The following is a 26,810-nucleotide window of genomic DNA, read 5'->3' on the forward strand; positions in this document are numbered from 1 at the left end:
TTGGTCTGGCAATCATCGCCTGCCGATCCCACCACCAATTCAACCAAAATAAACGGACAATATCGACGTCTGGCGACCGTTAACCGGGGGATTTACCGCCATTTTTTGGCTCTCGCTCGGTCTTGTTTACTTCCAGCAACCTACAGTATTTTTAAAAAATCATATTTAGCATATATTTCCGTTTTTTCCCGCAACCGAAGTGATGTCTGTCGCGGGGTTGAAAAAGCAGTTCCATAAAGCCACCCAGGTAAGAAGAAACTTGCAGTGTCTCTCATTTTAACAGCTTTTTTATGCTCTTATTGTGTAGGGAGACCGTTACATGGATATGAGAAGGAACAGCTGTGAAGTAAACATCATATGCTCGGTGATATTTTAGCGATAAAAACGTTAATTAGTTATCCATATCAATAAAAAAACGTGAATATGTTTCAAGAATTACGTTAAATTATGTTTGTTGTCCCTTTTAAAGCTCCGTATTCGAATTCGAACGCCTCGTTCATTCGAATCAAAAGAGTAACGTTCGATTTGTGAATCAAAAATGGTCCGGTTTAAAAAAAAAAAAAAAAAAAGTGAATTTGTTGCTGTTAAAAGCGGATTTTAAACTGGAAAACAGAAATCAGTTTGAAGTGTTTTTGCCCTAACACCAAAGCGATGTGTGGACATAACACAGGCTGTTTTCTCGCGGTGTTTTCGTGTGGGTGTGCATTCAGAAGCAGGGTATACCCCCCTCTCTCTCACACACACGTAGGGATGTGATATTACGTAATAGAGTTGAAAGTGTGTGTATGTGCGCGTGTGTGCCTGGAGAGCTGATTGGCTGTTGCTCCACGCAACAGGGAATTCCCTCCATCTTTACATCCGTCTAACTTCCCTCCTTCATCCCTTCATCTTCCCCTGTGATTGTCGAAAAACATCCCTCCATCTTTACATCTTTCTCTTGTCTTTTTTGATTTCTTTCATCCCTTCATCTTGTTTCCAACATAACCAGTCCTTCATCTTCCTTTTCCCCTGTTGTCGTCCCTCCATCATTCCAACCCTTTCAAGATATTCCTTCATGCTTCTCTATCCATATCTCCTTTTCCTTACTCCTTTTTTTTATCATGTTTTCTTTCATTCTTTAACCCAGTCCTTCATCTTCTTCCTCTGTAGTCATCCCTCCATCGTCCACCTCTCCATCTTCCATATCATCCTTATAAACATCCTTCCATCATCCATCCATCCTTTCATCTCTATCGCTGTATTTTGATAAAATACATGAATCCATTCATCGTCCCTCTGTCTCTCTTTATGATGCCTCCAATCCTCATCCATCTTCTTTCAATCTCTTTTTTGTCTTTCATTCATTTATCCTTTCATCCAAATTTTTCTAACCAGCCTTTCATCTGTCTTTTCCTTCATTGGAGGAAATCTCTGGAAGGATGACTACTTTCCTCAGTAGTCATCCCTCCATCATCCCCTAATCTTCTTTAATAATTAATCTGAACATCCCTCCATCTTCTGTACACCCCTCTTTTTGTCTTTTCATTTGTCTATCCATTTCGTCTTTTTTGTCAGCCACGTTGGAGAAGTCTGCTCTTACAAAATATCATCTTTGTACTTTGAGCCAAAATGAAAGATCAGTGATCCTGAACTTTGTAAACTTTCCACGGCAGGAGAATGAAAGTTTTTCTTTATTATAAACTTGTTTAAAAGACACATGCCGCTTTTACACCCCTGAATGCATCATCATTTGAGTTAAAGACAAAAACAGGAAGTGGCTCAACTCTTTGATTAGAGTTTGTGGATTAGAATTATTCCTTGTTGTTTTGAGCTTCAATAGAGCAGCAAAAACAAGCTCTATACAGATCAATCTAATGTCTGCTGTACCCTCCACTCTTCTGTCAATGAAAGAGTCATGTGACCCCGAGAGATTCACTGACGTCATCAAACGCTGTGAAAGGAACCAGATCAACACTGCCTCTGTCTCTGATCCAGTCATCAGGACAGATTCCTGCACAGAGGAAGCGATGCTGATGAAGAGAGGAGATGATGTTTATCGATCCCTGAGGGGGAAACTGGGTCACTGCAGCCAGAACAGGAACAGGAAGTAGGAAAATAAAAGTCCAGCAGCAGCAGAGACGGAGCATCCTGAGGGCTCAGATGGCTGCAGAGACGACATGAAGTGTGAAACTGTAACTGATAAAATAATGAAACATAAGAAGAAGAATCTTTATTCAGGATTTAACTCGTCACAGCAGCAGGAAGTTAGAAAGTCCCATGCAGAGATACAAATGAAATCATCCCAACTTTCAAGCTGAAACAGTCAGTCAGTTAAACCAGCACAAACAAAACTGTTATTTTATTATAAGAAAAAATTTAGAAAAAATACATCAAAGCAAGAACACAACTCCATCTTGCCTTCTCTTCAGACACTCGCACATGACCGACGTACTCCCGTGATAACCAAGGTCCTCTTTCCATATCCTGCAGGCGATCCGTTTCATTGCAGCGTTGAGGTTAAAATGCTCCCCGACTTTACGAGTTTAAGGACGCGATGGAGTTGCATAGGCCGCCGACATGTTGCAATGCTTTGTTCTGACGCTTCCTGCTTAAACACTAGACTCAGACTAATGTCTGACTCTCTCTCACATCTAAAGAGATTTCATGATTTCACAAACACTGGGTGTCTCACATCTATTTTCAAGGCTACATCTAGATTCCTGCTGAGTTTATTTCCCATCATGCACCTGGTGGAAAGTACAAAGAAGACAAACAAACAATGGAGCAGAAAATGAAGCAGCTTTTGGCCACAGCTGTCCCACTGAGAATTGGTTTGTAACGTTAGCTGTGTTAACATTACGAGCTAGCAGGATGCTAGTCAGGCATTTCCTTCTTTTACTAGTTATGTTCCACGGGAGGTAACACTTGCTATGCTAACACCGTGTGCTAACAGCAAGCGAGCATCCGACTGTGTCTTCTCATTCAGTTCACACACAGTGACATCAGGAGTCCTCTCCATGTTTACTATCTGCCCTGTTTGCTGCTGCAGAGAGCGCTCCTATTGGCTGTTGACAATGTTTGCGTCGTTGAACTTCACTGTTTGTTCGAGCCAAGGCTAAAAACTTGTGTTTGGTTAAATCTGAACTTTAAGATGAGAAAAAGACTCATTTAAGACAGCTCAGAGTTTTCTGACCTGATGCCAGGCGATCGAAATGACGGGAGCAAAGACAATGATGATGACGAAGACGAAGAGATGGAGACAGACGTGGATCATGTTCAGTTACTGATCAGGTTGTACATCTACATTCTGCCTTTTTGTGTTCACAATGTAAGCACAGCAGACACGTGTCCCACAGGAGCCGCAGAGATCATTGAATCTTAATAAAGAATCACATGGCTGATGTGAGGTGGCGGCATCTCTGTCAGTAGTGTGATGGCGAGCGGGCGGGGAGCGAGGCCCTGAAATAGATCTGTGAATCAACAGCAGACATTTGCGGGGAGAGAGGGGGCGTCAGAAGGCACGAGACGTCAGAGAGCGGTAACTCTGGAAACCAGGAGAGAAAGAGAATCAGTCTGTTTATGCGTCCACAGCATCCGTCTGCGTTTCTCTGGCTGAGAATCAAAGTCTGACCCGGATTCGGCTGTGATAATCACAGGTTACTCTCACAGAGTAATTACAGGTTAAAAATGTAACACGGTAAGAAACATAACAACTGAAGAAAGACGCAAACCTTTAACTTGAAAGGTAGAGAAACATTATGAAGTAAAGGTTCTCTCCTGGAGTTTATTTAATCTCTTAAAACAGGCTTTTCTGATTCTGGTATTGGTATCAGAAGAACAACCTTTAATGGCTACAAACCAGCAGGCACAAACTCTGAAACAAAGCTTTTACTCTGATTGGACTGTTCTCACTTCCTGTTTGTGCTTTGAAAGAATCCGTCACATTTTAATCTTGTTATTAAACCAGGATTAATGTTTTTATTTGGATTTTCTTTAAGATGAAAGTCGGTAGCTGTTGGAGCTGACTCAGCCAATCAGACGCGAGGAACGGGTCCTGAATGTGAATTCTACATAAAAATTTGATATGAACTTCCTGTCCACTGAGACGTGAATCTAGGACACGTCTCAGCATGTGTGTTCATACATGTGCATCTCATGATTTAACAGATGGATCATAAAAAGTGGAGATGAGTAAGTGCTGGCAGCGTGAAGCCGACTGTTCAGTCACAGTGCCCTGAACCAAGATGGCCTCCGCTGCCACCACCGCTGCCACCGCTGCCAGGAAACGGGACACCTCAGTCCACCTGGCTGAATAAAACATGAGGGAGAGATAAGAAGAGATCAAGAGAGAAAGAGAGAGATCAATGCTCAGACGAACAGGAAGAGAAGAGAGATCAGCGAGAGGAAGAAGGAGCAGAGAGACGAAATAAAACATAAGAGAGGAAATCAAAAAAATAAACAAAGCTTCAGTCTCTTAAATCCAAATCCCCTTCCTCATCATTGACAGGAAATTTACACAAAAATATAAAGATTGTTTAAAAATGTGATGATTTATTGTCCATTAATCAGACAGGATATAAACAGTCTGCTTTTATTTTGAAAGGGACTAATACAAAAGAAGAGAAAAGGGTCGTGTCTGTCGTTCTCTGTTGCTTTCTGATCAAACACACACCTCTCTCCGTTTAGGGGGGACGGTGTTGCTGTGGCAACCACACACGTGTGAAGAGAGAGCAGGCGTGATGCAAACGCACACACACACACACACACACACACACACACACACACACACACACTGCGCTCTGGTTGGCTCGCTCAATAATTGATCAACCTTGAGGGCACGTGACGGAGCAGCAGCGTGTCTGTGTTCCTCCTCCGTCCTTTAGTTTCAGGTGTTTTATCAGATTTATTACCTCTGCTCTCCTCAACCTTTGACCTCCTCACTGTCATCTGCTTTAGTGTTGATGACATCACATTCACACCCTCCTTTCTAAATCAATGAAAGACTGAAGCTATGAGCACAGATCCTGCTGGCTGACACACAGCAGGAGGAAATCAGGACAGGGAAGATTTATTAAACTGTAAAATATAAAAATATAAAATAGTATTAATAATATATTTATTCTTATATTAGCAATGACTCAGAATCCTTTAATGAAGTGCACTGTGAAAATACTCAGATACAAGTTAAAGTCCTGCGAAGAAAATGTTTCCAAAATAAAAGTCTCTGGAGAAAATGTGGTTTAGATAATAAAAGTCCAAAATGTTCTAATTTTATCAAATATATATATATTGGATTATCATGAGTCAAACATAAATATAAAAGCAGGATTTGACTGTTGGAGTTGTTTGAAGATTAATCCATAAAAAATGAGCTCAAACTCTGATTATTTTTTTCCTTTCATCAGTTATTTTATTGGTTTTTAAAGATTCATTTATTAAGCAAAAAAGCTGAACTGAAATTTAAGAATATGATGTTTTTTTCTTTTTAAAAACTTCATTAAATTAACCAAAAATCACTTTAAATTCTCAGTTTGGACTCATCTGTATATTTTTCAATGTGGGAAATTCAGCTCTGAAAGCAAAACAAAGACATATTAAAGTATTGAATAAAATAAAATATATTATTATAAAATACAATATTAAAGATTAATTGCAAACATGATAAATAAATTGTCTGATTAGCTGTTTTTAGCCTTCTCTAATAGCCAAAATTACATTTTAGCATATGGTAGCTTAGCTTCAAGTTCAAGCTAGCCATATTAGCCTTTAGCTAGAAAGTTAAGCTAGTTAGCTAACTAGCAGTTAACACTCCAATAACCTGCTGTATCTTTAAGCTCCATGGGATTTTTTGGGGTGTGATTTAAGTCTTTACCACATACTAGCTAAGTATAGCTAATTAGCATTTAGCTCTGGTTGTATGGCTTGAAAACGCTAGTATCCACGAGCAAAACGGCATTAAATCAGGGTTAAAACACCTTCAGGGACGTGTCGAATGTTTTTAGACACATTAGTTATAACCAGTTTTAACCCTGTTGCTGATTTAAGAGTGTTAAAAATTGAGATAATTAGCATGAAGCTAATGTACCAGTATGATATCTTCCGAGTGCAGGTATTCAGGACATTATTTAGCTAGTTTCAGGTCAGTTTTTTATTTTTTACTTCTTTACTTATTCTTCATAAAAAAATATATTGCCTGTGACCCTTTGCCACCCTTTCAAAATAAAAGTACAGTTTGGCAGCTAAATGACACATTGATGCTGACAGGGTTGTGTCTATAGATATCAGAGAGGTCAGAGAGTGTGTGTGTATGTGTGTGTGTGTGTGTGTGTGTGTGTGTGTGTGTGTCCTGAGAGTTGTTTTTCTTTGCCTCTTTCTGTCTTGTTGTTTTTTTCCTCCTTTGTTTTTGTTGTTATGAAGACGTAGCCAACATGTTGCTACATGCTAATGTTCCACCATCAATCTCTCTCTCTCCCCTCCCACACTCTCTGTCTCTGCTCCTCTCTGCAGCTTCCTACATTACAGCCTCCCTCACTAACAGTGTGTGTGTCTTTGTTGGGACTTTTTTTATTACCTCATCAATCCTGAACTGGAGCCCTGCAGGGCGAAACTCTCGTGTTCGGAAAAAGTCGTCTTATAACGTTGTTGAGTGTCTGATAAAGCCAGCGTATACTGGGGCAGAGAACAGCCTCTAACCATAAACAGACCGTAAAACTGCATGAAGTATAAACAGCTTATTATATACTAATTGTTTTTGCATTGCTGTCTTAAAGAAGCTTGTTTGCATCAAACCTAATCCTGTATAAATACATCTAATGCGGCAATGTGCGCCCACATACTTGCAGACTCAGGCCAGAGATATACTTGAACACAACCGTCTGCCTCATGAATGTAATTGTTTACATACTTGTCTCTGCACTACACGTGTTACTGGAGGATACCTCTAGAGGGCACACCAGAAAGCTCAGGCCGTATGCAACTACCGTATGTGCGGGATGTAAACAACAGACATGGAGACACTCGAGGAGGTTACTGTGCACACCATCTGTACCGTCCCCGCACCGTCTCTCCAACTTGTTCCTCCGTGCACGGATGTAACGGTCCCGGACTTGTTTCCATTTAGTTTTGCAGGTTTCCACGACAACTTCTAAAACAGAACTTATCTGTCCTCAGCTGTTTGACAGGCATGTTTGTCTCTGTGCAGCGGCAATGACACATCATACAGATGTGGATAATTGTGGACTTGGTCTATCAGCTTGTCTTAAGAACTTTCTGCCTGCTGCTGTGTTGACCCTGTCACATTCCCTCTGCCTCTACACCGCCCCTACTGTTCATGTGCAGACTGCATCTCACGTACCCGTAGTGTTAACTTTAGAGGGTTTGCACAGCCGAGGCTCCAAACAGCTGCAGGGTGTGCGTGGCAGCCATCTCCGGCTTTACTTTGCAGTCAGCTACATTATACTAGCTAATGACAGCAAGAGTCAATCAACGCATTGCGATAAACATCAAATGCTTCCAGCAGAAAAAAGAAGACAAACCTATTTATTCGCATTATAAAGCGTCAGATTGTAACATTATATATGTGGTTAATTCCTCACTCTGTTGGCCCTGTGGAGCTCCCGTAAGAAGTTTCCCTGATGTCTCCAATTTAGTTAAAAAACCACAGGATTTTTTCTCTCCTTTCAAAGCAGCAGGTCTTCATCTGTTTGAAAAACACACACACACACACACACACAGCCTGTGAAGAGTAGGGACTCTCCTGACAGGCTGGAACATCCTCTGTAATATGATGTGAATACAGATGAACAGAGAAAAGCATTCAGTCTGAGAGACACTTTGATGTGTTCTCGTTTCTTTGTCTGCATCTCAATTATATTTTTCTTCATCTCTCTCCAACTCTTCTTCTTCTCTTCACTCTCTCGCCTTGTTTCCGGTCTCTCTCCCAATTCCGAGTCTCTGTGTGTAACGTGACATCCTTTTATTGTGTGTGTGAGTGTGTGTTACAGTACGAGCGAGTGACCCTTGTTATGTAATTCATCTTTGTACCATCTCACAAACACTCGATGTAACTCAAAGCCACTGAGGCCTGTTGCCAGAATCAAACCACCAGGGCTTTTATTTTGTAAAGACGAGATGCTTTTTGTGTCTTCTCCTCTCTCTGTATTGATCCATGGCGTTGAACACATAAACAGGAATAGCTCCTTGTTGCGTATCGACCAGTTATTGATCAGGAATTGATTTTGCATCAACATTCACTCCCACAGAAGCATCTGAAGGGCTGAAACTAATGAAAACACCACTCACTCTGATCACAGGCCTTTGGTTATGGGTGTCATTTATTTTAATCACATTCAACTGCAGAAACTGGTTTAGAGTAACGTTTGGGCTAAGTTCACCTTGTTAAAAAATCTTAAGCATGTGGGAAGTCTGGGGAAGTGTAAGAAAAATCAATACCGTCCACTAAGGGTGACAATTTGGGGGCATTGGAGTGGTCCAACAATGCAGGACTATCAGCCGGGAGAACAACAATTATTGATATTTGTCTACCATTTGACCATTTGACCATTTTACGTTAACAACAAGTTTAAAAGGAATCAAACAGACCTGAAAAGAAAGGCTAAAGGTACCTTAAAACAGATCTAAAAGACAACCTGTAGCGGCTGTAGCTCAGTGGTAGAGTTGGTTGTCCTTCAATCGGAAGGTCAGAGCTTCGATCCCCACCAGCTCCCTAAGGCTACATGTCGAAGTGTCCTTGAACCCCAAAATTGCTCTCGGTGGCATAGCCAACAGGTATGAATGTGATAACTGATTGACAGACAGGCACTTTACGTAGCAGCCTCTGCCATCAGTGTATGAATGTGTGTGTGAATGGGTGAATGTGATATGTAGTGTAAAAGCAGCTTTGAGTGGTCGCAAAGACTAGAAAAGCGCTATATAAGTACAGTCCATTTACCATTTACCATTTAACATATAAGAAACCCTTAAGGTTCACCTCAACACGGGGCTAAAAGGTCATTGAAACAGATGTTAAAGGGAGCCTTAAAGGAGACCCTTATGGGATCGACACAGAGGCTAAATAACACTTGAAACAGACCAACAAGGATACCTTAAAACAGACCTGTAAGGTTACCTCAATTGGAGGCTATCAGGTACCTTGAATCAGGTGTAAAATGGTAGTTAAAAAAAACCACATGGGCACCTTGAAACTAAAAAGGTACCTTAAGACAGACCTTAAGGTGTGACGGTTAAGCTCAGCGGCTAAATCATGCTCCCACATACAGAGGATCAGTCCCTAAAGGGGTGGCCCAGGTTTCGACTCCCACCCCCAGCCCTTTGCTGTTTGCCTTCCCCACTCTCTTCTACCTTGAAAAGGTCGCTAAGGGTTTCTTAAGATAGACTCTAAAGGGTATCTTAAACAGACTGTTTAGGGTACTTTGAAACAGGGCTAAACAGATACTTTAGGGTCATAGAAGGGTACATCAAAACAGAGGCTAAAGGGTTTCTTAGAACAGACGCTTAAGGGTATCTTAAACAAACATTTACGGGTACCTCGAAATAGATGCTAAAGGGTACCACAGAACTGACACCAAGGGCTTATTTAAAACAGACCTTAAAGGGTTCTTCAGTCAGGTACTAAAATGTACCTTAAAAAGCTTAGGGTTTCTTAAGACAGACGCCAAGGCCATTAGGATACCTCAAAACCGGCTAGAAGGTACCTTGAGACAGATGTTGAAGGGTACCTTAAAACAGACCCCTAAGGGCACATCAAAGCAGATTCCAAAGGGCAACTCAAGACTGACACTCTTTATGAATCAGGATCATACAACAAAAGATTCAAAGGCCTGGCCTCTTCTTCTTCTACTGCTGCTACTGTTTTTGTTGTTGTTGTTAATAATGCACGAGTGTTGCTGAGGTGTGAGTGTTTATCTCCGAGCTGCTGCACTGCAGCTGGTCGGAGGCTTCACGCTGGAATCTAACCGTCGCCTCCTGAGAATTATAATGCGTCTGCAGAGCTCTCAAACCTGCAGGAATCATAATGCAACACATTAAACTGTACGCTTGTTTTCTTCTTCTACTGTATTTATCCTCCATGTCTTTTTCTTCCGCTCATCCATCCATCCATCCTCGTACCCTCTTTTCCACAAATGATCATTTCTTATTCAGACCTCACCCCCCCTCTTTTGTTCCTTCTTCCTCCTCGTCCTCCTCACTTCAGTCTCCTGATCTGATGATTCCTGTCCCGTCTGGTTCAGAGAGAGATCAGTCTCATCGTCTGTTTGATCCACCTAGAAGCAGCGTAGATTCTGATCACAACTCAAAGAGGTTTTAGGATCAGATTTTGTGAGTCTGTCTGATAGTTCAGATTGCAGAACAGAGAAAGGATACGTCTACTTTAAGATGTTTTTCTTTTAAAACCCAGACCTTTACTCTGTTTAAGCCTAGCGTTCTACTATCTGCCATTTTCAAATCCCTAGACGGCAGACTTTTAAAACACGGCTGACCTGCTGTAACTCTCTCACCTTCTGTAATTAAACAGCTGCTGCGTCTCACTTTTTATCTCGAACTAGTGAGGAGACAGATCATAATTCCTCCGCTTCATAAAGCTGCAAAGAAGAATTGCTGTTTGGGTTTCTAGTCGTGCTCATCTTGCATAATTTTTCCTGATGATATAACCGTTCCTGCTGCTGTAAAAATGGACCGTGTGTAGAAACCTGCTGGCTGGAAAACAAAGATTTGACACCTTCTGTTATAAAATAATCGCCGGCTAGGAAGCTGAGCACAATTCAGGTTCTTCTCAGAGAATCTGAATCATGTTTAAGATGCACTGAAGATAGTTTTTCAGCTGCTTGCATAGAGATTCTTCCCATTTGTCTTAATTAAATTCAGCTCCACACAGACGGTGATGAAACCAAAAGGCAAGAACAGCAAAAAGCAAGAACAGCAAAAAGCATCGCCTCTTCACCTCCCTCCTACTTTGTGATGATTCAGCTTTCCAAAGTTACACCCAGTCAGAAAAGTCAACTTTCTACCACAGAAAGGCAAACACAACAAAGATTGTCCCAAAAACCACAACTGAGCCACAAATGGACACAACCGTGTTTGTTATCACGAAGATGTTCAGCCTAAATCCAAACCAATACGTGGGTTGTAGACCAATAAGATCAATTCACTGATTACCTGTGTGTCAACCGATATATGCTGAAACCAGACCTTTTTAAATTGAACAACTACTGGGAAGGAAAAAGAAAAGACCATGAAGTATATCTTAAAGGGTACATTGAAGGAGGCGCTACATGCTACCTAGCAGCAGATGCTAAAGGATGTCTTAAAACAGACCCTTAAGAAGACCTCGAAACATCACAGTGTACCTTAATACAGCTGCAAAAAGCTTAAAATAAAAATAGTGGAGCATTTTTCCCCCAAACACAGACATGGTACACTTTGGATGAGCCGGCCATCAATCCAGCCTTTTATTCCAAGATGGCGTCTGAGTGTTTTGGCAGCCGTTCAGACTGATAGATGAACCGACTCCGGCTGCCAAGCTCTCCTCCCCGGCTTTTATTTCTCCCTCTGATCGGCTAATTCTCCTCCACACAAGATTAATGTCAGCCGGTGAGGAGGGATATCAGCTCCATCTGCTGTCAGGGCACTGTGACCTCTGACCTTTGGCCCTCCACTGTCAGCCACTTGTAAGGACAGCCGTGTAATTAAGCTAATTTCACCGGGAGTGACTCAGCGAAAAAGTGGGGCCTGAATATTAAAGAGGAGGACGGAGGCAGAGAGAAGAAACGAGGCGGGGAGATGAAGGATTGAGATGAAGGGATGGAGGAGGTTGGAGAAAACAGGGCCGACGGAGTGGGAGTCGTAGAAACAAAAGAAAGAAACAGGCAACTGTGGAGGAGGAGAGAGATGGAGAACAGATGGATTTTTTAATGCCTCACTGATCTTAAAGGTGGTTGCTTCTACTTGCTGAATGTAAGTGTGTGTGTGTGGCGGGTTGGTGTCTGTGAAATGACTTACCCTGCCAAGCACCCATGGGTCCATTTTGAGTCTTTTCTGTGATTACTTAAAGTAAAATGATTTTCTGTTTCTTTAAGGAGAAAAGAAACCTGAGTGAGCTGAATAGTGCAATTTAACACAAAAATTCAACCATAAAACCAAAGTGATGCTTCTTAAAGCTGCAAAACCTGCCCTACAATTATAATATTTTTAAGTTTTCTTCAGTTTCAAAGTAACACAGCCTGGGTTTACTGCAAACAGAAGCTGCTAACAGATAATTTGGCACACTTGATCAGTGTGCTTTCTCTTTGAACATGCTAGCTTGCTGATGTTAGCATTTACCTCAAACAAATAGGCAGCCTAGAAGAACTGCTATTAAATGTTACTGTTGCATGTGTATAGCCATAAAGCAAACAGAACATACAGCATTTTAACACTGAGATGAGACACTACTTAGAGGTACAACATAACCTAAATCAGATAGCTCAGCAGTTAGCATTTAGCTAAAAGTACCTCCGTGCTTCACAGAGCTGCTAGCCTGGCTGTAGAGTGAAATGTTAAGAGTTGTCTCCATTTCAGTATTCTAATCTTAAACACCAAATACTACTTATATCAATTTAAGTATGACACATTAATAAGAGGCAATCCATAACCAAAAAGCATTTAGCTACTGTGCCTTACAGAGCTCCTAGCTTGGAGCTATAAGATGTTGACAGAAAACATGTTTTTAGTTAAATATTCTCATCTTAAACACCAAATTTAAATGTATATTGGCAGAAAGAAACCTTAAATGCATCAATTTAAGTATGACACATTAATAAGAGGCAATCCATAACCAAAAAGCATTTAGCTACTGTGCCTTACAGAGCTCCTAGCTTGGAGCTATAAGATGTTGACAGAAAACATGTTTTTAGTTAAATATTCTCATCTTAAACACCAAATTTAAATGTATATTGGCAGAAAGAAACCTTAAATGCATCAATTTAAGTATGACACATTAATGAAAGGCTCTACTTAACCCAAAATCATCAAGTTAGCATTTAGCGAAGAGGACCACAGTGACTCACAGAGCTGCTAGCTTAGCTGTAGAATAAGGTGTTAACAGAATATGTGTTTTTAGTTATTTATCCTCACCTTAAACACTAAATTTAACATAAAGTATATAGGCAAAAAGAAAACCGTACATACCTGCATCAATTTAAATATAACACAGTAATTAGAGGCACTACATAGGCCTAACCAAAAATATAGAAAGTTAGCATTTAGCGTAGAGTACCACTGTGTCTCACAGAGCTGAACTCCAAATGTATCGTATATAACTATATGGTCAGAAAGAAAACCTTTAATACATCTGTGTAAGTATGAAACAGTAATTGTAGGCACTAAATAACCAAGAATAATTAAGTTAGCATTAAGCTAAGAGTACCACAGAGCTGCTAGCTTGGCTGTGGAGTGCAATGTGGCATGTTTTTAGTTGAATATTCTTATCATGAATTAAAAAACGTACATATATAACTGTATGTTCTGAAAGAAAACCCAACATTCATCACTTAAAGACTGACATAAAGAATTCAAAGCTAGCTTGTTAGCAGTAGGTACCCAAAAGAGTAGGAAAGTACATCTTCACAGAGCTGTTAGCATCTGGCTTTATCTTTCTCACACTGAATATTCATGTTACTTTTTATGAGTTTTAAATAGCCTAAATACCTGCACAGAATACAATGTTTTTATGTGTAAAGAAGGAGGGTTTAGACGTCATGTGAATTTTAAAATGTGGTCACTAACAGGGACAAAGTGACGTCAGATACGGCGTGAGGAGACAGTGGAAGAGAAACAGGAGACAATACTGTACAGAGAGAGACAGCGAGTTATGTAACAGTGTGCCGGTACACCTCTCTGCTACCAGACTCAATGTTCCTCACAGACACGTTCATGTGTATGTATGTGTGTGTGTGTGTGCTTCCTGGAAACACGAGAGCACCCGGTCGGATCCCTGTCTCCATGGCAACTGCATCTTCCTCATCATCTGTGCGTCCTTCTCGCTTTCACTCCTGTGCTGCTTTTTGTATTGTTTTTATACTTTAGCTCACACCTTTTTTTTTCTCTCCCCTCTCTCTCTCACTCTCATCCATCTGTCTCTTTCTTTTCCTTCATCAGAACAACTTTTATTGAAGCTCGTCCTTTCTAACAAACACACACACACACACATACACACACACAGTTGGTGCTCAGGTGTGTAAGCTGTTACATAAACACATGTTCACCTTCATGTTTGCCTGGTTTGATGAATAAAACGTGCGACATCTGCTTTAGAGAGCAGAAACATGAAGGGCTTCCATATAAAAAAAAAACACCTGCATTGAAATAACACAATTATAATCCTTAAAATGTACCTTTCAAAGTAAAAGCACTGACTAAAACGGGCCCTTGTGGCTGATATCATAGATTGTAATCGTGATGCATGAATGTTGGAATAGTTTTATTATTGCAACTGCTTCAGGGTGAGCCACTGTTTGATACAGTTTAGCTTGTTAGCTAAGTCTCCAGGGGTTCCCAACATAGGGGTCGGGGCCACTTTAAGGGTTGTCAGATAAATTTGAGGGGTCGTGAGATGATACATGGGAGCATATGTTGGATCAGCAACATTTCAACCCTTGTGACATAAAAAGAAATAACAAAAAGAGTCGTTATTTTATGCTAAAAAATTATACACAATTCGGTGTAGTTTATATTAAAATTGTATCTCATGCAGCTTATTTCCAAAGTGTGGATTTACATAAGTGTGTTTTTCTCCCTCTCTTCGAGCTGAATGTATTTATATACGGGTACATGCTGTGTATTTGTGTGTGTGTGTGGCCCCCAGATTCGTGGGTGTCTAATGACGCGAGTCACGATTGTGGAAAATCCCACTCTGCTCCTCCCTCCTCCTTCCTGCGACCTGAGGCTATTAGAAAGCAAGAGGTGTCACTCTGCAGCATTTTCTGCCATCGCAAAGAGAATGAAGACGCGTCAGTCAGGTTTTATTCCTCACATTCAAATATAAGGAATCATACGAGGTATATATAAGGTTTTAGTTCAACAGCATCGCCGGAGCAGAGAGAGTCGGAGCAGACAGGAGCCACACTGCTTTCTGTTTCTATCATGTTTCTCTGCTTCAGTCACAGTTAGTTTGCTGGTTTTTGTCACAGTTTCTAACGGTTACAAGCTGCCAAGCTGTTGCTCCTTTGTTGCTCTGTGTGCAATGACACGCCTACAAAAAAAGTGCAAAGATTCAACTGACAATATTCGTCAAACCGTGAACTTTTAGGGAATATTTAATAATGAACTTTGCATATAATGCAAGTGAATCTTTTGAGAGATCATTGACGGGCAACCCTCATTCACAATGATATCGAGTCAATTACAAACACATTTAAAAGACAGACAACAGAGCATTATGAAAACAAGAAGACAGATTGATTAAAGGTCGTAAAAATCAGAAAACGGGAGATAATTTGACACAAAGTTCTGACAGTTTAAAGGTAAATAAAAGTAAAAGCAATTAATATGATTAAGAGAAGGATTCAAACACACTGGAATTAACATAAAGATAAAAATGTACTAAAATATATATACAACAATAACATAACATAAAGAACAAAACAGTAATAATGACACTGATAATAAATGTTGGAAGTAAAAAAGATTGTTCATAGAGGAGCAGAAATCCAACATGGCTTCCACTGGATGTGTAAAGTCCTGCAGTGCAGCAGTCTGATATATTATGTATGCAAAAAAAAGAGGCACAGCGGGGTATCAGCAGAAATCACCTTTACATCATAATATGTTCAATTATTCATTAACAATAATACAAGAACAGAGTTAAATCAGTATGAATATGAAAATGAGCTGTCTTTCTGAACTCCTTTTAATGTGTTGGTATAAAAACTTTAAAGGATCACAGTAAAAACTTGTCTGTGAGAGGGAACCAGCCTTCAGTGAAGAAGTTTTTATTGTACGCGGATGAAGAGGCTGTCAGAGAATCCAAGCTGCTCGTTTGTTTCCTTCAGAGGCCAAAATGAAGAAGAATAAAGTGTCGCTATTTCACTTTGATATATTTTATCAACTTGAACTATAAAAGTGAGAATTTAAAGGTTAAAACTCAGAAAGCAGGACTTGTTTTCTACAAAGTAAATGTCATAAATCCAGCTTCAGTTTCTGCCTTCTCCCCTTTTTCTGTCTTGCACTTCAACAGCTCGGTCTGTTTTCGCGTTCATCTTGCAGCACAGTTTCCTCTCCATTACAACTATAAAGCTAGTAGATCTTTATTCTCAGGTTGGGTTTAAGATTTTAAAGTATTTCATGACAGTTTCTTTGTGTCTTTGTGTTTCTTGTAACAGAAAGTCAGTGAGAAGGTTGGAGGGGCGGAAGGAACCAAGCTAGACGATGACTTCAAAGAAATGGAAAAGGTAAATCTATTCATCTCTCTACTGCAAATCAACAAAAAAACACTCTTGCAATGACGAACCCTGCTTGGTTTTCGTCCAATTTCTACGCACACTGTTACAATTCTGTCAAAGAAAATGACAATGTTTTATTCTGTCTAAAAGGCCTGAGGGATTGTTCAGGTGTCACACTGTTAGCATGGCTAGCTTAGGGAAGCTGCTTTTAATCAAGAAAAGGTCACTTTTTGGCAGAGACTTGGGTGAGAATATTGATTCCACTCTCACATGTTGCAGTTTAAATACAAAGTCGAGTTAGCATAGCCTAGCATAGCTAACGCCCATCAAACAGATTCAATATTACACTATTACCCAGGCAGCAGACAAACAGGACTGTTCGTGAGCTATAGAAGTGCATACAGAAGTTAGAGGGAAACACTGTCAAATTATACAGAAATTCAGCTATTTCCAGTCTTTATGCTAAGCTAAGCTAACCAGCTGCTGGCTGTAGCTTTATGTGTAACAGACCTATGGGAATGGTATCAGTAAGGTAAAGAAATGCATATAGAAGTTAGAGGGGAAACACTGTTAAATTATACAGAAATTCAGCTATTTCCAGCCTTTATGCTAAGTTAAGCTAAGCTTAGCAGCTGCTGGCTGTAGTTTTGTGTTATTGACATATGTGAATGGTATCAGTAAGCTATAGAAGTCAGAGGGAAACACTGTCAAATTATACAGAAATTCAGCTATTTCCAGTCTTTATGCTAAGCTAAGCTAAGCTAAGCTAACCGGCAGCTGGCTGTAGCTTTATGTGTAACAGACATATGGGAATGGTACCAGTGAGGTATAGAGGTGCATACAGAAGTTAGAGGGAAACACTGTCAAATTATACAGAAATTCACCTATTTCCAGTCTTTATGCTAAGCTAAGCTAACCAGCTGCTCGCTGTAGCTTTATGTGTAACAACCACTTGAGAATGGTATCAATCCTATCATCCAATTCTCCACCAGAAAGTAAATTCATCTATTTTCAGTCTTAATGCTATGCTAAGCTAAGCTAACAGACTACTCTCTGTAGCTTTATATGTAACAAACATTACTTTCTCCACCAGAAAGTTAATTGATTTTATTTCCCAAAAGGTCAAAATATTCTTCCAACAGCTGAAGTTGTTTGTTGTTTGTCCCTTTTATACAAGAGTAGGCTACTCTTTAGATGTACAGTTATATCAAGATTTAATACTTGATAAACAAGTCAACGTTTCATATCTCTGAAAAGTTTCCTGATGTGTTTTCCTCTGCAGAAGGTGGACGTCACCAGCAGAGCAGTGTTGGACATCATGACCAGAACCACAGAGTACCTACAACCTAATCCAGGTATAAAACACACATTTAAACTGCGACCAAATGCCACAACATGTCGCCCAAAATAGCATATCATCTAACCTTTGCCTCCCTGCAGCATCCAGAGCCAAGCTGAGTATGATCAATACCATGTCGAAGATCCGCGGGCAGGAAAAGGGACCTGGTTACACACAGGCAGAGACCATCCTGGGGGACGCCATGTTGAAGTTTGGACGGGAGTTAGGGGAGGAGTCCAGCTTTGGTAAGTGGGAATGTTCATGAGTTTTAGCTAGCTAAATATTGCTTGGAGTGTACACTTGTTATGGGGGTAATGTATAGCTGCAAAGTTTACTTAGCTGCTGGTCCAGGGAGTGTTTGACAGCATTACAGAAAGGAACCCTCCAGAGATAGACCTTTTTGTGAATGCAAGATATTTTTTTACCATATACAACTGTTAGCTAAATTGTTCTCTTCAAAGCCACCAGACTTCATTGAAAAATTATTTTACCGTAAGCACGTGAGTTGCTGTTCTAATGCTTTCTTAACCGGTTAGCTTGTTTGTGTTGTTGTCTGAATTTGGCATTTTAAATGGTTAGTTCAGAACCAACACAATATTTTTGTAACACACAAGTGCACAAAAAACTTGACTGATTGAGTCAACAATAGACCAGTAACTCCTAAAAATGACTGTTTTTGTCTGGTGATTTTAAAGAGAGTGACAATGCAGCTTTTTGTGGCTACAAAAATCATCTGTAGCAAAAAGGTCTATCTCTGTAGGGATCCTTTCTGTAATGTTGTCAGACACCTAAAATAACAATTTGAGCCTGTCAGTGGAAACAACAAGAACTTTTACTTGACATGCTTTGATCAGGGCCATTTTCCACCAAGGATTGAGTTGCAGCCATTACAGCCTCTTTTGGCTGCTGGCTGAAGCAATCTGCTGGAGCAATTTCACCAAATACCATAATTCCTCTTTACACTATCTGTTGCCTGTTCCTGTTTGGGACAAGCTTTTGTTTTCTCAAAATTTCCCCAACTATCCTACACACTTTTGTGACCTGGCCATTTCCCCTTCATCCCGTCGTTCCAGGTTTGGCGCTGATCGATGCCAGTGAGGCGATGAAGGAGCTCGGGGAGGTGAAGGACGCTCTGGACATGGAAGTCAAACAGAACTTTATTGACCCTCTGCAGAACCTCCACGACAAAGACCTCAAAGAGATACAGGTGAACAAAACACCTGTTATGAGCTCCCAGTTTAAAGCTCATCCAATAACATTGATCTGCAGTAAATCAGGAAAATGGAAACAGTAATGGAAACTTCAGATTCCCATCAAATGGTTAAACATTTTAGATGTATTAGAAATCTTAATGCGTCATAAATGATGTCTGTGTTTGATTAGATTTATATTCTGTATCCTTAAACTCTCCTGTCTTTTCTCCGCTTCAGCACCATTTGAAGAAAATGGAGGGCCGCCGTCTGGACTTTGATTACAAGAAGAAGCGTCAGGGGAAAGTCCAAGATGATGAGATCAAACAGGCGCTGGAGAAGTTCGACGAGAGCAAAGAGATCGCAGAGCAGAGCATGTTTAACCTGCTGGAGAGCGATGTAAGGACAGTCTGATCTTTTTATGTCTCATCTCAATTGACCAATTAAATGTCTTCTTGGGTCTTTATTTGCTCCTGCTGGTCTTTGAACAAAAATAGATATGGTCTACGCAAGTTTGAAACGCTTTGAGCAGTGCAACATCAATTTGGAGCTTTGTTGCATTTTGGATTGTGTCACTGTCAAAGCTTAAAGCCACTTGAAACTGCACATTTGTACCAGATTTTTCTTCATGTACTTTTACCGTGTCTGTTGTTGATGTTGACATGGTCCCTCTGTTGCTTTAGTTGCACAAACAGTTCTCGACGGGATCCCAGTATGTTTAAAACTGCAATGGAAAAACAAAGGGCAGCAACCCTGTGCCTTGCTGTGCCAAGCCAGACTCAGGCCCAGCACGGTACAGAACAGAGCGTGTGCAGGAAAAAAAAATGTGTGTGTGTGTGTGTTGCAGATAGAGCAGGTGAGCCAGCTGGCAGCGTTGGTTCAAGCTCAGTTGGAGTACCACAGCCGCTCTGCAGAAATCCTCCAACAACTCTCCAGCAAGATGGAGGACAGGTATTGATCCATCTGCCTACCTGTGGTAAAAATAAACGAATAGAAATAGACTGATGTGGCTCGATAAACCTTTTTTGTGTCTGGCCTTCGTCCAGGATAAAAGAAGTGTCCAGTAAACCCAGGAAGGAGTACAGTCCCAAACCCAGAATGACCCTGGAGCTGCTGCCCCCCAGCGAGAGCCACAACGGGGGGATACACTCTGCCAAATCGCCCGGCAGATCACCAGGTACAGGATGGGACTGTAACCGGGGTTGGTGAAAGAGACACGAGTGGTCCTATCACTTCATTCACTAGTCCTGTTTGAATAAAACCGTTCTAATGCTGATATGTTTGTCCCACCACAGCTCCCATGGACCAGCCATGTTGTCGAGCACTCTACGACTTCGAACCAGAGAACGAAGGCGAGTTGGGCTTCAAAGAAGGCGACGTCATCACCCTGACCAACCAGATTGATGACAACTGGTACGAGGGCATGATCAACGGCCAGTCAGGCTTCTTCCCCATCAACTACGTGGATATTCTGGTGCCGCTCCCTCATTAGGTACCGCCAATGACCTGACCTTTTCCCCGACCAATCGAGACATCCCAGAAACAGCCTGTATTTGCGTAACAACAAACCACGCCCTTCTTCTACTTCTTCTTCTGTGCTTCTGTGCGATTCCGCTTTCACAAAACAGACTGAAATGACTGCGAAGGAGACAGAGACGAGTCGGATAAGACGGGGATGTATGACAGTGATTCCAGGAGAGGAGGATTTAAGCGTGAAAGATGCAGAAGAGAGGGATTGAGAGAGGAGAAGACCAAGAGATGATGATGTTTTACAGCACAGTGCTCACTCAGTAGTGCTCCGCTCAGCCAGCGGGCAGCGCTGTATCCCAATGCGGCTTTGGAGACTTACGAATAAGGCACGGTGTATATGTACGTGCATGTATGTATCTGTCTGTGCGTTTCGACCTGTTCTTACTCTACTATGATCAAGCCAGCACAAATTCCTGCTCGACAGTTAAACTGCCTGACAGCTTTTTGGTAATACTGTCTTCTTCTTAAGTTCCTTGCTGTCTTTCTCTCTAAGTACTTCTGTCTTTACTACCTTGACTTGCCTTCCTGTGCTCTTCTTAAGCCCCTGGTTTTCTCAGCACTTTCTTACTCTGTTCCTTCCCTCCTTGGCTAGCACTGCCTTTTAGCATGGCTTCATACTGTACACAGACCTCTAACTCATGATCCAGAGAGTTTTTGAGGAGTCCTTTTTCTCAGACTCTGCATAGAATCTCCACTTGGTGGCTGTTTGCATGAACTGGCCAATTCAAAAATTGCAGTGATGAAACACCAGTGAAATTTAGTTTTCAAAGTTGCATCTTTGGAATAAAGCAGTAACTACAATAAGTAGATTTTTCCCTCACTTGTTTTTAAAAAAACCTATAATGGGAATTTTAGCAGATTTAAAAGGTTTGGGGGTCAGACAACATGTTCATTACGTCATTAAACATTTCAGGTAAAGTGTTGAAAAGGAAAGGTTGGGGATGATCTACTTGACAGCAGCGATATGCTAACACAACCAGCACGGGCCAGTTGTATTACCACAACTTTTTAACAGGTTGTTTTAACAAATGAGTCATGCGTTTTTACACTGTGCATAGAGACAACACGCTTGGTTTTTTCTCTGTGTACTCTAAGTTACCTGGTCACAGTGTTTTGTGCGTACTGTGTGGAGTAGATGCTTGTTGATTCGTCCTATTTGTGGCTTTTGCATGCAAGACTGCGTGAACCGTGTTGGCCGTTCTAAATTTCCTCTTCTTTCTACAACATGCACAAATGGTAACGCTCAGTGTGTCAGTCAGGCAACAGAACATCCTCCTTATAGAGTATCCATCTTTTTTCCAGTTTCATTAACTCTTCATACATTCCAGGGTGCTGACAGAATTCTGGAACCTTCAGAACATCTCCAGCTCTGTATGTCCGAGAATCTTTTGAGCATTTTAGAATCTTGGCAGCATTGTATACCTCTCAGAACATGTTCAGTTCTACAGAGATTTCAACAGTCTTGGTAGAATTCTTCAGTTCCAATATTACACTAACTTTGATCTCTATGAATATATTCATATGCTTATGAATGAAGCAAGAGTTTTGGTCATCATTTGGAGCTGGAGTCACATTGACCACGTTTGAACAGGCTTTGGTTGCTGTCATGGTAACTATCAATGTAGAGAAGACCAGAGGCAGACCTGTTGGCCAAAATTAATTTTGGGACCCATCAGGTGTCGTCTAATGAAGATTTTGCTTTGTATTAATTTCTCTAAACATCATCATGTGAGCTGATGGATTCCCAGATAGCTAGTTGGAATGTAAACAGTGACCAGCAAACAGAGGAAGTCTTGGCCCGCATATCAGATACCAGTTATCTCGGGAGCCTAAAATATTTGCCTTTGCACCAAGAGGCTCGTTCTTCTTCAGATGATGGCTTCCAAGATTGCAACAACTGTATCTGTAACAAGTTTAGGAACTCTGACAGATTACTTGTCCACGGAATGATCTACAAACATTGGATCATTCCAGAATCCTGGTAACCTTCTAAAAACACTCCGTTACATTTAGGAAACCTTTGAACGTTGTAGAACCTTGGTGTCATTTTGGATTTTCTAAGAATGGATCTGAACCTTACAAACATCCGGGTGGGTTCTTAAACAATCAGGACCCCTTCAGATATCCTGTCTTGTAAATATTCCCTGGCATGTAGTCTCATATTACAGTCACTTTTAGATTAATAAGCAGCCAGTATTGGTGGTAAGTCCTAAAGTGGGACTTGTTCAGTGGCTAAGTGTTACTCCACCAAAGTACTGTAGCTATGTGTGTGTATCAGCAGCATTCTTTATGAGGCAGAATTAGGGAGTCTACTCTGACAAACACCTTATGAAGAAGGTCCACATTATTTATCTTCATTGGTTTTCCAATAATTCACCCTGTAGCTAGCTTCCAGACAAGCTGAAGGGAGTTTCACATACAACTAGACAGATTACTCTATTTGATTCATGACCAACAGTGATGGAAATGTTCTAACATTGTTAGGATATCCTTTCAAAACAACATAAGACTGAAGAACTCACTGTTATAATTTTTACTTATGGAACGGGCATTCAGTATGGTGCTGGGTTTATATCAACTCCATTGTACATAAAAAAAAAAAACTGAATAATGTCAGAAATCTGATATAGAACCTCTGCTGTATCCAGGTCTTCTCTGCTGTGGTTCACATGGGAAGCTAAAGTCAATCACCTTGACAGAACTCTTGCTCTCATTAACCACACTAACATTCTCAAAAACTCAAGTCTTAACTCTTAATTAATGATGTAATATTAATTAAAATTCAAAGGGTGTGTCTACCAAAGCATTATTTATTACTTCGTCAAACAATGGCAGGAATCTGTGCTAGCATGGCTAATGCTAATGTTCCAGACGTCGCTAACCAGAACACTTTGAAGTAAAAGTTTAAAAATGCGCAGGTGCTTAACTTTTGTATTCTGAAAGTATTCCATCACAACTAAACTCTGTAGTGATGTCAAAGTGTCAGGCTAGTGTAGCTGTTTGGCTAATTTTAAAAGTCCTTTATCAAAAGAATTAGCAGTGAGATGGTTGTCTAAGATGCGTTACTTGTGTTTTTTAAGCTGTAGGTGAGGGCCATGAAATGGGTCGATTTGTGCAGGTTCTTCACAAGTAAATTGACGAGTAATAATTTAGCAGGTTGGCAGCAGAGACAAGTATTTGGTCAATAAACATTTTATAGGCAATAAATGTTGAGCTAACAATCAAATGTAATGTTTCAATAAGAGGCAGAGATGGCTGTGAGGGAAACTTGTCAAATGTGTAACCGTCAAATCAACTAATCTATCAATCTATTAATCTGTCTATCTAAAGAGCTTTAGAACTAACACATCTCTTCCATTGCCAAAGCACATATGTGACAACAACAGCAACAACACTATCACAAACAAAATAACACGAGGTAGAAGTCGCTCCCTTGTCTCTCTGCCATCGACATGCTTTTCTGTAGCTGTTACAGGTTGTTGTAAAAAACGGGGATTTGAAATACAACTGTGTTCTGTGTTTTTCTTTGATTTTCTCCGTTTTTGTCCGTGTTCTGAGTCTGAATCCTGATTTTCTCGGTCCGCCTGTGGAAAGTCTGTGAGCTGCATGCAACTGAACTGCTTTATGTCTGCTGTTTGAGATGGTTGTGCAAAAAAACAGAAGAAAAATTTGTCCTGCTGGCTTTTTCTCACGCTGCAGTGAGCCTTAGACTCTTCGTTTTCTATTCTTTAATGAATGTTTTAATTGTTTATTTCTTTGGACTTGGTAAGGCTGCATCTGTTTAGCTTTCCTCTTCAAATTACAAAGTGCTTTATGACCTTTTTGACTTTCTTATTTATTTTGCACCTTCAACATCTGAATTGTTTTGTTGCTTTTGTCTTGTTTTTTTTTTTTGTGCTGATTTGCCCTCTATGGCGACACGTATTCTAACCTCAATGAGGGACTTGTACAGTGTTACACTCCATTTTCCCTTTTCGCCTGAATGAGGGTCAGACCTCGGCCCCGTTGTCTGCCTGAGTTTACTTTTAATATTGCCCATAGATGCCTGATCATACTCCAAACCAAACCCAAAGACTGAAGCTTCAGGTCTCAAGTCTTTTTATCTTTTCAACGTAGCAGCTCGGAAAGCAGAAATAATCTCATTGATTTCTAGGAAATCTGGCTTTATCTTACAACTCTTTTTAAGGACAAGAGGCTCATGGTCTAAGTAGTCTTTGCTGAGCATTACACAAGAAAATTGGTACAACTTTATTATCTGTACATTTACTGTAAAGCTAGCTTAGCATAAAGACTTGAAACAGCCAGTATGGCTTTGTCAAGAGGTAATAGAAATAATTCAGTGGTTGGAAGAATAGTTCAATATTTTGGGAAATAGACAAACACCTTTTTTTGCTGAGAGTTAGATGAATAGATTGATACCACTCATGCCTGTACAAAAAATATTAGGCTAGAGCTAGCAGCGGGTTAGCTTAGCTTAGCTTAGCATAAAGATTGGAAGCCGGGATTAAGTTCATTAACATGTCATGTATTTTGTCATTTATTACAACAGATAGTTTGGTGTGAATTAATGTGCTTAACATTCTGAATACAGTAGAAACACAGATTGTAATTTATACTTTGTTCCTCTTTTGTTAAATATAATGTGCTGGTTTAGCTAACTTTTTGTGCTAAAAAACAGTTGTATATAAAGCCCTGCCCACTTAGGTTTAATTTAAACAGAGATTACTTCTGCTGTCAGGGCCGCTTTGTTTTAAAAACACAAACTACAATATTGACTGGATTTTCAGGATGTTAAAATGTGGCCAATGTCTGACCTGTGGCTGTTTTACATGATACTGTATGCCTTTAGGCTGTATAAAATAGCCCCTATGCCTATGGACCCTGGTGTCTGCTGGTGAGCTTCATGTGTGTATGTGAGTATATACACACCTTGTTGCTATTTATTTAATGTATTGTAAGTATTCATTTGGTTATTTATTTATTTATTTATTTATGCCCGCATCCTGTTTATTGGTTCGGCACCTGTGGCGTATTTTGAGGATTGTCAATACATTGATGTATGATGTGGAGGAGGGGAGATGAAGGGATAGAGGACGGGGGGAGGGGTTTATTTGGGGTGTGGGGGGAGTGGTCAATGATAAAACCTAGCTGTGATACTAACTCTAACTGTTGCTCTCCTCGTATTGGACGATGATATTATCTAAGACCACTGTATGTATAACTGCTTGTTGTGAAGATGAACTACAATGTAATGACAATAAAGAACTAACACTATAAATATACACTGTAGACAACAAGACTCCATTCTGTTCTTCACAGAGAGAGAGAGAGACAGAGTGTTGGAACTGCATCAACCAGCTCACATCTCAATCTCATCATCAAAATTCCATGACGTTTATTTTGAAATTTCACATGTACTGTTACTTAATTCTTAAGAGTAATTTTTGTCTTTTAATATCATATCACACTTTATCAATTAGATACAGTTGTAGTGTTTTTTATTACAAAAGCTGCCTTGTTGTTCAATCTTTAAGATTTTATATTTAAAAAAATATGATCGGTTTTTAAATAAGATTAAATTACAAACAGCCTCTACTGTGTGTAAAATGAGCCAAAATGGCCGCTGGTAGCGCTGTAGAGACATGTTTCCCTCCTTGCTGCCGTTTCCCTCCTTTTACGCATCAACATTGATGCGTTCAGGTACTTCTAGGAAAGTCGACTTTATAGTTTCCTCTGTTTTCGCGCGAAAAACGGTCTTTTTGTCTACAAATAAAACAAAATTGACCCAATGCAATGCCATTTTTATCCCTGTTTCTTGTTTTGTATATATAAAGTCAAACGTGCTGAAAGGTAGAGTTGGCAGTTCGCATTTGCTTAGAATAAGCAAATGATTTACTTACCAAGTTAGTTATACATTTCAGTCCCTCTGAAACTGATGCATCAACTTGGTGCATAAGCCAGTAGAAAGATATCTTAAATTTAATTACATCTCCGAAATCCGTATACATTATTGATAGACTCGATAGGAAAGAATTCTAGCTAATTTATGTATTGAAACATAATAACTGTGCTGATCAAAACTTCATAAATTCGATGGCCGGTTAATGAAAATACGAGTCAAATTCCGTGTGCTTGAGCATTAAATCTGATTCTGATTCCGCATGTGGGCTTTGGAAATAAAAACTCGTGTATTTTTGAGGGCAATTAAATGCAACAAACGGTTTGACCCACTTTTCACACACGCCACGGGAACGTTTCACTTGTTTTTGACCCTCTGTCAAGTTTGACACATAGAGATAGGGAAGTACCGGAAACACTTTAGTTTGCCTAAAATAT

The 26,810-nt window shown here is 40.3% G+C and overlaps 1 protein-coding gene across 1 annotated transcript; it reads left to right on the forward strand.

Annotated features, from left to right (window-relative positions):
- On the forward strand, nucleotides 1–25,756 carry LOC138600635 (endophilin-A1-like). Its single transcript, XM_069672098.1, has 9 exons — nucleotides 1–247; nucleotides 16,356–16,424; nucleotides 17,698–17,770; nucleotides 17,856–17,999; nucleotides 18,828–18,961; nucleotides 19,185–19,343; nucleotides 19,792–19,895; nucleotides 19,991–20,121; nucleotides 20,240–25,756. The coding sequence occupies exons 1-9, from the start codon at nucleotides 203–205 to the stop codon at nucleotides 20,434–20,436; spliced, it is 1,056 nt and encodes a 351-aa protein (XP_069528199.1). The 5' UTR covers nucleotides 1–202; the 3' UTR covers nucleotides 20,437–25,756.
- Nucleotides 25,757–26,810: the final 1,054 nt, after the last annotated feature.

Source organism: Semicossyphus pulcher, unplaced genomic scaffold (assembly GCF_022749685.1).
Source record: "Semicossyphus pulcher isolate SPU_LCO1_2020_fin unplaced genomic scaffold, fSemPul1.0.p SCAF_21, whole genome shotgun sequence".
Lineage (NCBI taxonomy): Eukaryota > Metazoa > Chordata > Actinopteri > Labriformes > Labridae > Semicossyphus > Semicossyphus pulcher.